Source organism: Myodes glareolus, chromosome 2, assembly GCF_982192425.1.
Source record: "Myodes glareolus chromosome 2, mMyoGla1.1, whole genome shotgun sequence".
Taxonomy (NCBI): Eukaryota; Metazoa; Chordata; class Mammalia; order Rodentia; family Cricetidae; genus Myodes; species Myodes glareolus.
The window spans coordinates 127,107,034-127,125,160 of NC_142027.1; the positions used below are offsets into that span (position 1 = coordinate 127,107,034).

Here is an 18,127-nt window from a genome sequence, read left to right on the forward strand (position 1 = left end):
TAAGTAGGTTTGACCACTTTCACTTTACAGATGAGAAGTCTGAGGCACAACCAGGCTGGGGTCGGCACAGTCTGGAAGTGTGTGTGGTCCTCCCACTCTGCAGCCTCAAATTGTGGGGGAGATGACTAGCTACATTCTCAGGATTAGCAGAACTCCAGCCCAGAGGTAGAGCTTTTCTCAACAGTAACTTCCTTAGGATCCCTATGTCATGACACTGTTGAGTGTCAGAGAGGCCTGCATAATCCCAAAGGCAGTTCAGTGGATGTGAATGACTTGTGAGATGGATGGAATAAGGTCCCATTACCTCATTTGAGGATGCCTGTATAAACTCCCTGTGCCAGGGCTGCCTCAGATATCTCTCTGCTTATCTTCCTTTGTTACTGTAGGGATTGGAGCCCTTGACTCCTTTCTGTCTGTGCTGCTTCCCCGAATGTTGTTGTGGTGGCTGTTGGCAACAGGGTGTGGAGTAGTACTTAATGATCCACAGATTTAGACTAAGAGCCTCATGTTGGAACTGAAGGTATTCAGACTAGTCTTCTCTTAACAGGTTGGGGAGTGAAGGACAAAGATCCATAGAAGCCTGGGATTTGGACATTTAGGAAAAGTAGATCTTGCCCTTCTTGTGACCCCACACCCAGCAGTGAAAAAGTGAGGAACTGTTGTAGGGCCAGAAGTATCCCCTTCACCCAACACAAGTGCCCCAGGTCACTGAACAAGTTTTGCTGGTACCTGTATTACTAGGAAGTAGACTGAGTCCTGCATCCAGCCTCAGGTAGGCAAGCACTTTCTAGCTGTAGGGCTAAGACACTGGGGCCAGAGAACACTTTTACTACCATCACCAAACAGAAACCACCTGTGGTTTCATGTCATGTGATTTCATTAATTTTTTTTTTTTTTCTTTTGAGATAGGGTTTCTTTGTAGCTTTGGACCCTGTCCTGGAACTAGCTCTTGTAGACTAGGCTGGACTCGAACTCAACAAAGATCCGCCTGCCTCTGCCTCCTGAGTGCTGGGATTAAAGACATGCACCACCACCTCCTGGCTCATTAATTTGTTTTAAGCAGCAAGTTGACTGAGGTGATTGGAAAGTCAAGCTCTTTAGAAGATGGGTGCTTCAGTTGCAGTGCTACATTCCACAGGTATCTACTGTTTTCTGGAGCCTCTGACTAGGGAAATAGCCCGGAACAGTTGTACCCCTACATGTGAAGGGAGGTGATGTTTATTCACATTGGAGATACAGACAAGTAACGACTATGTCACCTGCACATAGAAGGTTCCTCATAGTGACCACCAAGAGCTGTCCTATCTACACAGGGAAGGAGACACAAAACTGGATACATAAGTGTCATTTATAGTGGGTGGGAGTTGTTCCTCACAATAGAGATGCAGCTGGGTATATGAATGGCTGTGCCATCTAAAAATGGAGGAGGGGAATTCCCAGAGGAGACACAGCTGGATACCAGCTGTCACATACATGGAGTTGAAGGAGGGTCTTCACAGTGGAGACAGCTTGGCAGAACATAGGGAGGGAGTATTATTGTTCCTCACCTCTGTGCATATGAACTATACTTGGGACAAAAGTGGAAAGGAAAATTGCCCCAAATGCTGTGTGCTGTGGTACTTTTCTCTAACTCTTTTGTTTCTGCATTATCTGGTCAGTAAATTTGACTTATAATTCACAAAATATTTTCATAAAACCACACTGTGTACAGAGCTATGCTTACGAAACTGTCAACCACTGGGCATGGTGGTACACGCCTTTAATCCCAGAACTCCAGAAGCAGAGACAGGTTGATCTCTTTGAGTTCCAGGACAGCAAGGGCTATATAGAGAGACATTGTCTTAAAAACAAAAACAAAAACAAAAAACAAACAAAAAAAAAAAACTTGTCAGCTTAGCTGACAGCCACCAGCCTGCACTGTGATTTTTGGGAATAGCTAATCCCCACACTAAACCTTTGTAGGCATATCGTGGGACAGTTTGGGAAGGTCTTCACCCTGGCTGTGTTCAGGGGATTATGCCCATACCCTGCCATGCTGATGTTTATGCATGGCTGTGGGAACTGAAACTACACAGGCATTTAGGTGAGGAGAGAAGAGAGCTATGGCAGGATGCATTTTCCATTCACTGCCCGGCTCCCTTGGTTGATCCTGAATAAAAGAACCTTGTTTTTTTGTTTTGTGTTTTGTTCCCCCCATCTTGTTCTTCTGTGAGAAAGCCATTTTCCCAAAGCTGTCCCCATTTGCTCCTAGACAATGCTCTTGAGTTCTCATTGGGTTCTCAAACACTTGACTCTGGTCATCTTGCTTTTATTTATAACACTAATTTTACTATGCTGCCAGTTTATCATTTCATAGCATTCCCAAAGCCACAGATTGATAGTCTTGGCATCTTTCCTTCCCTTGTGAGTGAGGTCCCTTTAGTTTTGCTTCTGACATCATGCTGCACTGGTCTTGAAGCACATTCTTATGCCTTGCTGTCTGTGCCTGGGTTTTGTTCTTAGGATCCAGTAACATTTCAGCTGTTAGCTCTTAGGTGTCTCTGGAATCCCATGGAGAACTGTTTATATGTTATATGGAGTCCATTCCAGGATTATCTATGAGTTTTGCTGCTGTCTTCCTGGTCTGAAGTTGTCTTGTTCTACCAGCTCTGCTGCTTGGATTGGGGGCTTTTCTCTTTTTCTGCACTCTGAGTAGCAGCTACTTCTTTTCTGGACAGAATTCCTAGGTCATAGAATCCAACCTCGTTAACTGGTGACCAGTTGGGGTCAGCATTATTTGTGGTGGGGCCTGGGTTTCATGTCAAGAAGCCTTTTCAGGAGGCCCACCTATAAGCAGAAGCCAAGACCTAGAGGGATGTATGGTATAGCAGTGCCCATCTGTTAAAGCCAGGGCATGCAGCCTGGTTATAGGGTTGTGTAGTGTGGGAGGGGGCCTAGTCTACTTAAATCCCTTGCAAGCTGCTCCCTCCATCTCCACTCATCTTAGCACCCCTCCATTCAGATTCCATAGTCACTTGACAACTTCCTTGTTCCCTTCTGTGACCTACCTGTTCCTGCCAAGATGATCCAGGCTTGAATTCAGGCCCAGTGTTAGCCTAAACTCTTCCACCCGCTGGATCCCCAACTGCTACTAGGTGTGTTAGAACCTCTGATACCGACATGTGCTTGGGTTTGGTTATGCTTCCAGCTTTGGATGATAGCTCAGGATGGGGGAAGAAGGGATATGATGGAAACTGTGTATTGTGTATAGCGTAGAGTAGAAGATATGAAACTAGTCAGAATATTACAGTGGAGTGGCAGGTGCCTGGCATGTTCTACCTGAGTAGTTAAAAAAGGAAAGTGTACCAGCTAGGTACTAGTGTTCCTCAGCAAAACACGAGCTGGTCTGTGTGGTTTCTACCGAGAGCTGGTATGGAGAGCTATTGGCTTTGTGGTTTCATGCTGTGTACAGAGCTTTCTAGCTCAGGCAGGTGTCTTGCCATTAGTTGAAGCATGTATGGTGCATGCAGTTGTGTATTGATGATTCCTGGAAGAAGCCTGGCCATTGCCTGGCTTGACAGCTCAGCTCTGATTCAGGCTTGAAACTACCATCTCGGGAGGAACAGCCACTTGTTCCTTAGATTTCTCAGGATGCCTCAGGTGGTGCCTGTATATCCTGTATTCATAAACCAGTCCCTCTTTCTGTAAGGAGCAGAGGAGCATCAAAGTTTCTGTGATATAGCTCTTCCTCGAAGCCCTAGCCTTGTTGCTTAATGACAGAAAAAAGGTTAGTGCTGTACTGTCTCCAGGGTGTAGGTATGGTTAGAGGATTTTGTGTGCTGAGCTTTCCCCTCTGGTAGCCTCTAAAGAGGCTGCAGTGTTGTTCCCATACTTATGGAGAAACTGAGGCACAGAGTAAAGCTAGAGTCCCCAGTGAGATTCAGTCATAGATTCCTGGAGAGTGGCCAGCTTCCCCTGTTCTATTTTGTTCCATTTTGCTAGTAGCTCTTGCCTTGGCATCTATCTGTCTGACTAACCGACTCCCAGTTTCTATGTCCAGCTTTCTGCACCCTGGCTGTCCTCCTTCTCTGCAGTTTGTTCTCCAGTCTGACAGCTTTCTCATCTTCAAAAGGTCCAGGTTCCTCTCCCGTAAAAAGGCAGAGTTCTCACAGGGATCTTTCAGATCTTCTCTGGCCACCTGCCCCCTCAGACCCTGGCTCTTGGGATACTGCTCATACTGTAGAGCTTTGGTTGCCCCTTGACCAGATTCTGTTCCGTATGACCTTCTCTTCTCTTCATCCCATGATATTGCCAGTACACTTAGAACTGGGGACTGAATGGCTCTAGACCCAGACAGGGAAGAAACACATTGACTGCCCAAGGAGGAGTGGCTCCTGATGAGGCGATGTGCTGGTATCCTCAATATCCCTAACTTTTTCCTTCATCTGAGGTAGGGATTATTCGAGCAGAGTAGGGATAGACTTGCTTGTCAAGACTCCAACCTCAGGGGCTTCCTGTGGTTCAGGAATAAAACCCACATTTTCTTCTAGGGTCCCAGGAATAGCAGTGAGTCTGTCTCAGGGCATCAACACATTCTCCAGCAGTGCAGCTGCTCTCTCCTAGCTCTCAGGAAGAGGTCCCGGGCTTCCTCTGTGCTCAACCTTGCCATCCTAACATTGCAGAAAAATCTGTAAATTGCTTGGGAATACCTCCTTCCTGCTCTAGGTCTTAGTTCCTCATCTGCAGAAAGGGCAGTGAGGCAACATGTGCTTGTTCTCCCTGCCACGCACCGGACACCAGGATGAGAGTCCTGTGGTGAGCATACTTAGGTCCCTGTGTCTTCCTTCAGTCAGGCAGACCCTGCTGGACCTATTTCCAGAACTGGACTACTTGTAGTGGTCTCCAATACAGAGAGGAAGAGCCGGCTCAGTTTGAATGCTTGCCTATTGCCCCTCCCCACTCATTTAAACTTATCCAGATCCCATGGATCCCATGGGATATTTCATGTCCCAGGCTTCTGACATCAGAAATGTCCAGCTTCAGCTGACTCTGTGCTATAGAAGAGGCTTTGGGAGACACCCTGGATGACAACTGAGCAGCAGCTGTGCTGAAGCTTTGACGGGCCTAGAGTGTGGCAGAAATCAAACCTGAGGTTTCTTCCCAGAACTTGGAAGAGAAAGTGCTGTTTTGAACAGATGGGTTGTTGGCCTGGCTTGCTTTCTGACTAAAGAGGATAGGCCAGGGAAAATGGCTTAGGGTAGACTACCCCTCTCAGGAGTACTGACCTCATGGGAGAGCACTGAGGATCTAGTGTATTACGACTGAGACAAGGGACTTGAAGGCTACCACACCAAGGATAACCTGAATCAGGCATCAATCATGTTCAGGGACCTTGGCTCTGCCCTAGAGTCTCCAGACCTTCTCCCCTTTCCTGCCTTTAGCCACACAGCCTTTTCTCTGCTCTGGGACCTTCCGGGTTCCCACCCCTTTTACTATTTCCACTCAAATCTAGATGATCTAATTTCTTGTCTTTTATGGCTATGGGAAATTGTGTGTGTTCAGAGTACACAGAACCTACATCCTCACAAAAAGAGTGGCCCCAAGCAGACAATGGGGTCAGAACTGAGATCCCATAAGGCCCTCCTACATGCTAACTTCTTCCTGGAAAACTGCACCCTTAGGTCTTCCTCATTGACCCTGTCCTAGAGAAACCATGCCTTGCCCCACCCCCTAAAAAAAAAAGACATGGGATTAGAGAACAAGGCTATAGTCTGTCTGAGTGGAGCTGGAAGGAAGGATTGTGGAGACTGATTTCAGAACCATTTCTCAGGCCAGCAATGTGGACATGACATAGTATCTAGACCCCAAGCAAGTGGCCTACATGCTCCTCTAGCTCCAGCTCCTCCCTGCTAATGTCAGTGCTTCCCACCTTCTACACCTTTTTTAGCCTTAGAATAAGGCCTGCTGTTGCCTCCAAGTGACCCTCTGTCCTGCCAGTGTTGTGCATGGTGCAGCTGCTTGACTGAGATCTGAAGGGGATGAAGGTTCTTTGCCAGAACCCTGGGGGGTGGAATGTTCAAAACACTTTATTTAGTAATTGCAGAGTGGGTTATGGCCCTTGGACCTGTTGGCGCCCTGGTCTCCCCAACTTTTCCTGAACCCCAGCACTGTAGCAGTAGTTGTGTAGCAGTATGGTCTCTGCCTCCTTGTATCCTGTGCAGCCTGCGCTGATCACAGGAGTCTTGACCTGTCCACCAAAGCCTGCTGGCAGCTGGGTAGCAAGTATGAAGGTAATATCCATGAACTTGGAGATTTCAGAGATGGGGCACAGTGGTCTATACTTCTGGAGCAGGTAAGAAGTCATGAGGACCTGTGGAGATCCTCTTGGGAACTTTTGACTCAGGTTCTCTATGACTGAAACTCAGCAGCCAGTTGGGAGAGGCAAGCTGAAGAGAGAAAGATCTGGGAGGGAGAGCCCTATTTCCACCTTAGCTAGAGAGATAGTTAAGATGCCAGTAGGTTGGTGCTGCCCCAGGGGTCAGAGGACTGCAAGGACTGGTTGGTTCATGGGAGTCTTACCTGGGTGGATACCTGATCTTTAACTTGGGTAGACAGCAGCCCAGAGAACAAGTAAACTGGTATATTCAGCATGAGGGGAAGTATAAGGAAGGCTGCTAAGATGTTTAAGTAGTTGGTAAGAAGGGAGCCTGGAGTACTGGAACAGTATTTGCCTGTACAAGGTTCTGGGACTCCAGACTCAGTTTTCCAGGGGCAATACTGTCACATGGGTTAGGAAGCTGGGAACAAGGCTTCCGACAGGCTTGGGCGAGGCCTTCCTGCTTTGCTAAAGGGAACCTGCCTTAGGCTTGTTGATAATAGGAGTAAAAGTGAGCATATACTTTCTTGGCTAAAGGGGATGGGGTGAGCCTTAGGGGATCATGATGGGAGTTAAGTAGCTTGACTTCTGAAGAGAAACAGGTCTCCTTGTGGTTGGTTTAATGTAGTACAGTTAGAAATTTTATTGGTATTGCATAGCAGTAACATGATGGGAACAGTCATGTAAAGTCACCATTAGAAAATTGAATAGAGGTGGCAGGGAGAAACAAGCTGTGGAAACAAAGTGGTGGTACACACCTCTTTAATTCCAGCATTTGAGAAGCAAGATACAGGTGGGTCTCTGAGTTTGAGGCTAACTTGGTATAACTAGTGAGTTGGTGAGTTCCAGGGCTACACAGAGAAAAACCCTGTCTCGAAAAGCCAGAAAAAAAAGAAGAAGAAAAAAAGAAAGGAAGAAAATCGAATGGGCGGTTTCCTTTACTAGGCATTCAGGCTTGGTGTTCTTTTTGAGGTGGGGAATACAAGTTTGAAGCCTGGAATGATTGTGGGACTGTTACCACAAACAGCACCTTATGTGTGGGCTCGATTGCTGGTGGCTAACCCTGATGCACATGATAGTCAGATCTACTGTGTACTCTGTCTTGCTGCCACAGGGCCTGGCAGGATGATTCCCTGGGCTCTCAGTGTTTGACTTCTGCCAGACTCCTCAGACAGGAGCTGGCATTCCCCAGGGTGCTGGAGTAGGGGTTGTTTGTATAAGACTCTGGAGTTACCAGAGACCAAGCTGTCTTTCTGGATGGCTTCTCTGAGCCTCTGGTGTCCGTGTTTGGTTTTAAGATATTCAGTACTGGTTGTATGTGGCTCCATTGAGTGTCTAATAGAATACTTAAGACAGGGCCTACACTGAGTCACGAATACAGAACTTATCTGTTAGGGTTTTGAGCATTTCTTGCCTTGGTGACCTAGCACCTTTGTGAGTGGCCACTTTCCGTGGAATTATTTTGTTTGGCTCACTTGAAGACAGAGCCTAGAGCCCTGCTTTCTCTTAGACCTGGGGTACCTGAACCTGGTGCTACAGTCTGTAGTTCCATGTTCCAGTGCTGGCTGCCTGGGCCCTGACATATGGCTATAAGTAAAACTTCTCTGAGCTTCAGTGCTTACCGTGCAGCGGGGGTGGGTAGATTGTAGAGCAATCTACTATGGGACACTGCTAAAGGCAACTCTGTGCTGTGTGTTATATTCCCTTGGTTATCTAAGTATAGGTTAGGCTACTGAAGGCCCTTCCTTTACTGGTGGTCTAAAGGCAGGGCTTTTAGAGACGGAGTCTATTGGGCAGTGCTTAAGCTCCAAAAATGCACAGACAGACAGAATAACCCATTGTTCCCCAGATGTCTAGGTGATGCTTGAGCATTTTCTGTGCTCTCCTAATGTTCAAGGTGAAAGTTGGTTTACACCAACCGAGAATTTCAGAATTGAGATTTGGTGACAGCCTTGCTAGTACCCCTTGAGTGTACCTTTATTCCCTTAGGCCAGTGTACACACAAGATTCATTCATGAAGGGAAATTTAAAGGTGTCTTCCTTTGGAATAGGGACTGGCTACTATAACTCACTAGCCAGCCCTTCCCTAGGCTAAGTGGGGCAGATGACCAAGAAAACATTTCTGTGTGCAGGATGAGACTAGAAAGTGGACTAACAGAATGGGAGGGGGCCAGTGGAGTCTTTGATCTTATAAAAAGCAAAGTACCAAATAGATACAGAGGATTCAAATCCCTAGTAGGGGCCTGGGCCTGGGCCAGGGTCTGGATCTGCACTAAATGTCTGTCAGTTTTTCTGTCTGATTACTTTCTCTTTCCTTCTGCTTTCTGCTTTTAGGGAAGTCCAGGCTTGCTCTCTCCTCCACCCCAACCCTTTGGTGTCCTAGTTAGAGATTGTTCAGTGTCCATTAAAGTTGACCTCAGTTTATTTAGACTTTGGATCTAAAACACCCTGCAAACAGCCCTGTCACAGCTATAACATCAGAGTGCCTATAAGTGTTTGCTTTTTGGGGGGGCGGGTACATTTCAGTCCTTAGCATCAGGGTAGTCTTGATAGCCCAGGGCTTGTGGACAGATGACAAGACAGTCTGCAGTATGGGTTTAATGAGATCGGGACCTGCAAAATACTTGTATATTGCAGAACGTCATTATGCTCAGCCTTAACCTGTCCAAGGTAGAAAGACAGGGCAGGAAACTCAAATCTTCTGTCTCTGGGGCGGGGGTGGCTCTGCCTTTGAGGCCTTGGGATGTTCCCTTACATACAGATTTTCTGTTTTCTGGGAGATTTTGTTTTTCTGTAGACTTCACTGGCCACTGTTTTTGGGGAAGTCTAAGCTGCAAGTGAGTGTTTGCCTCATTTCTGTGCCACCATTGATAACCAGTGCTGGTCATTGCTACAGAAGTGGGGGTCCCAGAACATGGGGGTACAGATGGCCACTAACGGTAATGACTTTGAAGTCTGAGAACATGAAAGATAGTTGGCAAGGCTCTCTGCAGTCTCCTGGGTAGTGGTGCTTCCTGTGGAACGAATTATGTCACTGGGAAGAACATAGGGTCACTGGGGGGCACTTCGCCTGGGGTATTTCCTATTCTATATAGCATGTTACTGGGGGGCATTTCCTGTGTGTGTGTCACAGGTATCCTTAACACCATGCCAATATGTCACCTCAGAGAGTTCCCAAGTATGCCATACATGAAGAACTCTACAATACTGTTTACTGGGCCCCTGAGAACTTGGGACTTTCCTACATAATCTAGCCATCACCTGTCTGTTTCCCTTCAGACATGACTTTACAGGTTGGAGACTCCTTCCTGTGAGGAGTCACCACAGCCTGAAACCTGCTCTATCTTCATAGGGTATTTCCACAGGTTGACATGTATTTCCTTCTTTCTCTGCAGAAGGACATGGCTCTGAAGCCACATGAGCGGAAGGAGAAATGGGATCAACGCCTCATCAAGAAGCCCCGAGAGTCAGAAAACTGCCCATCTGCTGAGCTGAGTGAGAACAGGCAGCCCCTGGAGGTCGGCAGTCCAGGGCAGAATGCAGAGCCCACTTGTGATGAAGGGTCTAGGAAGGTCCCGTTGCAGCCCTCCAAACAGGTAAGCATCCTGTGCCCCCCCCCCCTTACTCGATCTCTGCAGTGGTGGGATCTGCAACAGTTCCATATGCACACCTGGACCCCATCCCTCGGCGTCTGGCCTGCCTGGCAATGCACTCCATCGTTGCTAGGCTTGGGGTTTAGGGTAGATAGGTAGGAGCCAGGCCGGTCACAGAGGTTCGGGGACCTGTCTGCCCAGCTGAAAAGGCCTGCCTGGCCAATGCTATTGCTTCTCCCCAGGAATACAGGGGTGTGTGCTGGCCAGGATGGGTGACAGTGCCAAGCTGATAGGCCGGCCCCGCTTCCCACTGCGTCTGTCAGGTTCCGCCGACTAGGTGTTTGGAGACATCTAGAGTGTCTCTAAATGGATATAGGGACAAGGCTCCTGCTAAGAGAGGGGAATGCTCAGCCAAAGGCTTCAGGTTGGTGGTCCAGTAGTGAAAGGAGAAACCAAGAAAAAGGATGCCCTCCCTCCCTCAGGAGGAGTGTTTTTGGCCATATGAGGTCTGTCAGAGCAGGTAGAAACTGGGCTGTGCTGCCTGAGCATGGGTCTGTCCTGAGTCATGGCTCAGTGCTGCAACTGCTTTCCTCCTGAGGACCCCTAGACCTGTGCCCTCTTTTTATAGAAAAAGGGCTTTTCTCAGCAATTAAGACTGCTCTGAGCTCCCTTGGGAATTGGGCTTTGGAGAGGGAATAGCATGTCTTGGGCCTGGGCTGGATGGGGGATCCGCGGGCACACCTGCCCAGGTGGACACATACTCTTTCTTCCATGCAGGTGTGCTCCCCAGAAGGGGGGCCGCTCCCAGCCAGCCCCTGGCACCAGAACGGCCCGGCCCAGCACCAGCAGCAACAACAGCCCAGCCAGTCCAGCCAGCCCCAGGGGCCCCTCCCAGCCCCGGGGCAGCCCTGCCAGCCCCAGCGGCCACCCCTGGGTCAGCGTGCTTGGCCCCATCGATCACTTGGCTTGAGACAGCCTTGCCAGCCCCAGCGCCCACTTCTGGGCCCTGATCAGCAACACCGACCCCAGCATCTGCTTCCGGCCCCAGATCAGCTCAGCCAGACCCAGCGCTCACGCCTGGCTCAGCCCCGCAGGCCACTCTTGGCTCTTCCAGGCTCCAGGCAGCGCCTGCAGTCCATCCAGACTCCATGGCATCGCTACCCACTTCGGTCCCTGTTGACCTCGTGTCACCTCTGCCGGTCTCTACTGACCGTGTGGCACCGTTGCCGACCTTTGCAGTCATGGACCACACAGTGTTCCTGTGACCAGCCCTGTAGGGCTGCCTCAGGACAGCCCTGCCAGCCCCCTCGGACTCTCACCTTGCAACCACGCCATTGTCCCACCAGCCACCTTTCAGGCCAGTGCTGCTGCTCCTGGCAGGCACTGTTGGCCTCACGTCAGCAGAGCCAGCCCCGTAGATGTCTCCTGGGCCAGTCTAGTTGCCCCAGACAGTCACTGGTGGGCCTCAAGCAGCCCCAACAATTAGTTGAAGGCCCAGAGCAGAGTAGCCCTCCAAAGCCTGCCCTGCTGAGTCCTAGACAGTCACAACAGAAGTGTCCACGTCTTAGCCCAGAGCAATCTCACCTACCTAAACAGCCCCTCATGGGCCCAAAGAAGCCCCTGCGGTCACTTCTGGGCCCAGACCAACTTCGCAAACCCCAACCGTTACTTCCCCTACCCGATCGCCCTTCACTTCTGGGGCAGCCAGGCCTGGCCCCCCAGCCTCTTCTGAGGCCCCTTTGTCAACCCAGGCGGCAGTCCCTACTGGATCTGGTGCCAGCCCGTCAACCCCAGCCTTCAATCCTGGGCCATCCCTTCAGGCCCTTGAGGACACAGTGGACTCGAAACTCTGCCCCAGGGGTGGCCCGCCAAGCCCCATCTGTGAGTCCTGGAGCATGAGGCTTGTAGGTAACTCCCTGGGTGAATTTGTCACACTGCAGTTGGGCTGCACTGGTGAGAACCTTTACTCTTTAGATGCTTCATAGACTGCTATGAGGCTGTTCCCAGACTGCTTGACTGTTTGGGGCCTGAGGTCAAGGCAGGAGAGCCCCTGCTGTACCAAGACCAGGCCCAGGCTCATCGTATCAGAAGCATCAGAAGAGAGATGAACGCCAACTCATTCCATCATCCTACTATCCCTACCATAGGTGTCAGGCCTCTTGGTGTTACTGTACCCCTCACATGCTTTATGTTGGACAACTCCTAGGAAAGGTTACACAGCCACCCAAGGACTTGGAGCCTGTTGGGATCCTTCAGCATCTTTTGGTGCCTCTAATTGCCAATAACGTTTTTGCATCTCCGAGTCTCTCATGCATGTGTGCAGGTGCAAGTGGTGTGTACATGTATGCCTGTGTGTGGCAGGCATGTGTGATAGAGTGCCAGCCTAGGCCTCACTTTCTGCCCCCCACTTCACACCCACTGTGTTCCCTGCCCTGAGTGCAGTGACTTAAGTGACTCAGGGCCACAGCGTGCATTTGGTTGGCCAGCTCACACCTTTTGACTGTGGGATGCTGTTAGTGTCTACTTGAAGATGCTCCAGCTGCATAAGAGATATGAAGGGGTGGTGACTCCGTGGCTGCTTCCCCACCTCTCAGGGCTTTTTCCACCCCAGAGACGCTGACAGGGCAGCTAGAAGCCTCTATCTGGACTCTTCATCCCCATTACAACAGTGTTCAACCCCTGATTCTGATGCCTATTACTACACCTTTGGGCCTGCACCTGTCCCTACTACCTGTGATCAGGGGTTGTTCACCTTGCCAAAGTCCCATCTTAGGGTAGCCAGCCCCACATTGGATCTCCTGAAGTCCCAGTGGCTAGATTGGAGGTGACCAGAGTAGAGAGAGGTTTGGAACTTCTACCTGGGGTTGTCTGGGCTGCATGACTAGGCCCCAGTCACTGTACCTGGTACCTGTTCTTATTCCTGTTGACACTGGATAACCCCTTTCTGATGCTTAGCTACAGCCTTGAACTAAGAATTTGGAACTTATTTTTCTGATTATAAAAATAAAGTGCCATGCCATTTTTTAAACAGTATTAGTGTTTTATAATTTAAATAGATGACCTGTTTCCCGTGATTTATTCCATTGAGTGGTTTTGTATATCTAGAGTTGGTCTTCTGTGCACTAAGTACTAGACAGAGGAGACTTGGAGTCACATTCTGTCTGGAGAGGTGCTGTCCTTGTTATGACCCTCCTGGAGAGGGCTGTAAGTTGTAGAGCAGTAGAAGTTTGTGGTGGGTATTGAGTTATTAAGGGTGGAGCTCTTGAGGGCAGGATTCACACTCCAAACTGGGCCCATCCATGTCAGTGTTTTGAGGAGAGTTGGCTGCATGGGGGTGGCCCAAGGAACCTACTCTGCACATTAGCTTGTGGGAAGGGTTAGGGAAAAATAAGGAAATCCTATTTTTGATGATGTACTGCACACTTACAGGTCCTTCTGTCCTGTTTGGGGCCAGAAAGTGCATTGTAAAGTCCTGTTATCTTCTACTGCTCTGCTTAGCCTATTCCAGGGTTGAAAGGCTGGTTGGTTGTACCTGAGGGTATCTATTGTATCAGGCCGCTCTGGGTGTCCTTGGCTGCCTCTTAGTTGTGTGTTTAAGAGAGGAAATCGAAAACTGACAGTGGTGGGCAGATTAGCACAGAAAGTTGAGGCTTCTAGGATGAGGTCTTGTAGACCCTTGCTTGCTAAGGAAGACTACTTGAACCTAGTGGGTCAGAGAGATAGCTCAGCTCAGCAAGTAGAGAGGTGCTATGCACAGGTCCCAATCCTTGGATGCCACAAGGTGGCAGGAGAGAACAAACTCTTGAACTTCTTAGACCTCCACACATAGGCACTGTACTCACACACATACATAATTGGAAAACAGACCACAGCCAGCCTTGGGTGTGTAGCATTACCAGGACCCTGGTGGCTGGGTCACATGGGCCATGTTCTGGGACCTGTTTTGGAGCTGCTCTTGTGATATACTTAGAAAAGGCGAGTTCACAAAGCTGACCTGTAGTGTTTCTGAGAGACTAGAGACCCAGGTTCCTCTGGATTTGGCAAATTCTAGTGTTGCTGACCTATCTGACCGTATGTATGGCTGTGTGGGCCTGCCAGGACAGGCAGCTGTGGGTGGAGACCCTGAGGTTGTTTGGAGCTTCCCTGGAAGCTGGCTTGGGTCCTGATGACTATGGGGTAGTAGGTTCATCCAAGTTGCAGCGGTGTGGGTCTAGAGTCCAGAAGACCCTTTGGAAATGGAGTCTGGAGACAGTGCCATCATTTGAGTGGCCATCAACATCTACTTATTTGCTGCGAGGGCCTTATACTCTGTATCAGGTTCGGTGTAGTCCACTTTGCCATAAGCAAGGTATAGTAATATCTAACAAGAAGGGGAGAGGAGCATGAAGAAGCTAGTAAGCTCCCCCACTGAATCTCTCACAGGAAAGTGAAGCTTGTGAAGAGTTGAAGTATCTGGAGTAAATTCCCTGGGAAGCTGGGTGGCCCCTGTTGTAGGGCCTGGAACTAGAATGATCCTTGGGTTCTACCTTGGCTAAGTCAGAATGTGAGTTGGGGCAACCTAGGAGGGAAAAATGCAAGCACAGCCTACCTTGAACACCAGTACCTGCCCAAGGCATTTGCATGTGTGCGTGTATGTGTGTGTGCAGTGCAGGCGTGTGTACGCATCCCTGCTTCACCTTGCATGACTGCAAAGATATGTCTGCAAGGTGGGTGTTTATGACACATCCCATCCTGCTCTCCATGTTAACATCACAGCCTGTGAAATGAAGTTACCAGCCTTCCCACCACCAGTTTCATCCAGACTTGCTGACGTTCACCTCATGGAGCCTCTTCCAGTCAAAGCTCCAACTGATAACCCTTCAGGGGCTGCACCCTAGCAGTTTTAGAAGAAAGGCAGGCATATGGCAGAGGGAACAACTTATCCCCTAGCTAAAGTGAGGCCAGACCAGAAGTATAAAAGCAAGGTCTCGGCCTTGGAGCAGCTTATTGTGGTGAGATGAGGTGTTGTGCCTGACATGTGGCATGACCTGATCTGGGATCTCTGGCTACCTTTCAACCCTTCTAAATGGGCTTAGTGGCAGAGTGTGGCCCCTTGCCAGCTTGAAGCTGCAGTGACAGGTGACTATCCCCCACAGTTGGCAGAGATGCGGGAAAGTCCACAGGTTTCCTAGTTCTACAATGCCTCCTTGGCAGTTTCTTGAGAAACAGGTATGGATAGATATGGGTAGGTTCTGGACTCAGCAGCACTGTTGGTGGAAGTAACATGAGGCACAGCATTTGAAATGTCCTAGAAACCACACTGAAATAAACCATCATAATGGATTGTTTTCTTGTTTTTGTCTTCTTTTTTTTTTTTTTTTTTCAAGACAGGGTTTCTCTGTGTAACCCTGGCTGTCCTGGTTCTGTAGAAAAGGCTTGCCTTGAATTTAGAGATCCACCTGCCTCTGCCTCCCAAGTGCTGAGATTAATGATAGATGTCATTTAAATTTGTTGAAAGTGTTATCATTTTAACATGTAAAAAGTATGAAATTAATTAGTAACGAGCTAGTAGTGCACTGCACACTTGTGATCCTAGCATTTGGGAGACTGAGGAAGGATGACAAATTTGAGGTCAGTCTAAATAATTAAACCTTGTCTTTCTTTCTTTTTTTTTTGAGACAGGGTTTCTCTGTGGCTTTGGAGCCTATCCTGGAACTAGCTCTTGTAGACCAGGCTGGCCTCGAACTCACAGAGATCTGCTTATCTCTGGCTCCCGAGTGCTGGGATTAAAGGCATGTGCCACCACCACTCCGCCTAAATCTTGTCTTTAAAAATATCACTGGGGTGTGTGTGTGTGCACGCGCACGCGCACCTGCACGCTTCTGTCTGTGTTTCTGCATTGAGTCTTAGAAATCTAGCACAAGGGCCTGAGAATACAGGAGATCGTTTCGGGGATGAGAATGGGAGGGACTAGCACAATTCACTTTTAGGGTCTCACATGCTAAGTGATAGCAGCTATGGGGAAAAAGGCTTCCTAGTAAATTTATGGCTTGCACTTTCTAGACAGTCCATCACTGAGGGGAGTTGGGAGAGGAACTCGAGGCAAGAACTGGAGATAGGAACCATAGGAGAAGGCTGCTTGAGTTGATCCTGAGATTTGCAAGAGAAGAACCCCAGTTCCACAATTTTGAGCAAGCTTTAATTAAATACTGACCAGGATGGACCTTGGTCAGAACCACTCTCTGGAATTCCCACAAGTGGCAAGGAGACACATGTTGTAGGGGCTATTTAAGGACAAACTCATATGGCTAACCAATTTCCCATCTGTATAACTCCCAATATTCCAGGAAGTTATCTGGCCCCTGGGCGGGTTAGGCTCACAGGTTAATTTGGGTCTTATACTTGTTGGCTTGCTCTCTTATACTCAGATAGCTTTTTTTTTTTTTTATACAGCCCAGGGCTATTTTCCTATGGGGTGGTATGGCCCACAGTAGTCTGGGGGTGTCCACAATCAAGGCAATTCTTCAGTTAAGGGCCCTTCCTAGGGAATTCTACGTTGTACAAATGGCCAGTAGGATTGAACTTCATTTTGGCAGCTGTGATCTAGCAATGGCCATGCTACTTAATTTTTAGTATTTTTATTTTTGACTTCATATATGTATGTATTCAATGTATTTTGGTCATATCTGCACTGCCCTTTCCAGCTTGGCAGCCTTGTCAAGTAGCATCCTCTTTCTGGGACTCTGCCTCTATCCCTATAAAGTGAGAGTGTTCATAATAACACATAAGTCTTCAAGGTGTGGGAATGAGAGATCAGAAGTAAGTTACCAGGGTATAGTTACTGGACCTCACCTGCATACTAAGTTCAAGACTGATTGAAACCCTATCTTCAAAAACCATCAAAAGGTTCTAGCGAACTTGAATGTGTCCTGCTGTTTCCATGGTGGGTACTGTTCTCAGTATAAATTCATTGATTTCCTCCTCTCATACCACTTAGCTGGTTTGAGACCCAAACCCTGGATGCTCATCTCTGTCCTCATCTGCAGATCCTTCTGTAACACTGCTGTGGCCAGGCTACAAGCAGGTGAACATTTGAATGACTTTGATTATTGAAGCCACTAGTATTCCATCACAGCCCCACAAAAATTTGATCCCTCCCCTCCAGAAATAGAAGACTTGAGGACTGGTGTGGTTCTGGGCAACCAGGACCTTGTTCCCTACAGCCTTGGACTAGCTGTGTTGGGCAATAATATAATCCTACCCCCTCGGCTCTTGTGCCCTCTCAGGAGCTGGTTCTTTTGCATGAGCCACTATATTCAGGTCCTGGGATTCAGCAAGGAACAAGACTTTCTGTATGAAATTCAGTTCTGTCTGGAAGACATAGAGGAGCAGTGGTTCTCAACCTGTGAGTCACAACCCCCTTGGGGGTGCTCATATCAGATATCTTACATATCAGATATTTACATTACAATTTATAACAGTAGCAAAATTACAACTCTAAAGTGCAACAAAATAGCCTTATGGTTGGGGGTCGCCACAGCATTAGGAAGATTGAGAATCACTGCAGTAGAGTAGAGCAAGTGGGGGCTGAGTGTGACAGCTATATGAAGAAGCATCTTGGGGTTGGTGTCAGGAAGGGACATTCAGTACCCAGAGTGCAGGCTGGTGGGGGTGGTTCTACTACAGACCCCTATGAAAATGAAAGAGGGCCATGTTGTGGTTTGGATTGGGGTACCCCTCAAGGCTCATATGCTAAAGGTGTCAGCCTCTGGCACTGCTGGGAGGCAGTGGAAACTCTAGAGAGTGGGGCTTAGTAGGAGAAATTGAGAAATTAGGAGGATTATCAGGATCACTGGAGGCATGCTCCTGAAGGGCACTGTGGGTTCCTGAAATCCTGCTAGTCTCTGTCTTGTTTCTTCCTCCTCATGCCCTTGCCATATTGTGCTACCTCACCACAGAACTTAACTATTTAAATCCTAGAAGGACATAAAAAAGCTCGATGCCCTTAACCCTAAACCTGAGCCATCTCCCCATCCTGAACTGGGACAGTTGTAAACAACAATGACATCTTGGTGTCAAGTATGATGGGGAAAGGAGCAAATGGAGTGTCTTGGCGAGGAAGATCTGGGATGGGTGATGTGAAAGCTTAGCTCTGAAGATAGGATTATATGGAATACCCTGGTCTGAAGCCACAGCTGGG

The 18,127-nt window shown here is 48.5% G+C and overlaps 1 protein-coding gene across 15 annotated transcripts in view; it reads left to right on the forward strand.

The window, feature by feature from the left end:
* Fbrsl1 (fibrosin like 1) overlaps positions 1-18,127 on the forward strand; it is an 83,704-nt gene that overhangs the window by 2,684 nt on the left and 62,893 nt on the right. For 14 of the 15 annotated variants that reach the window (XM_087903682.1, XM_048447469.3, XM_048447468.3 and 11 more), the window contains exon 2: positions 9,751-9,951. In XM_087903682.1, coding sequence (XP_087759808.1) covers positions 9,751-9,951 — 201 coding nt within the window. Of the gene's footprint in view, positions 1-9,750; positions 9,952-10,725; positions 12,982-18,127 lie in introns of those variants that run through there. The other variant, XM_048447476.3, reaches the window with a different exon arrangement.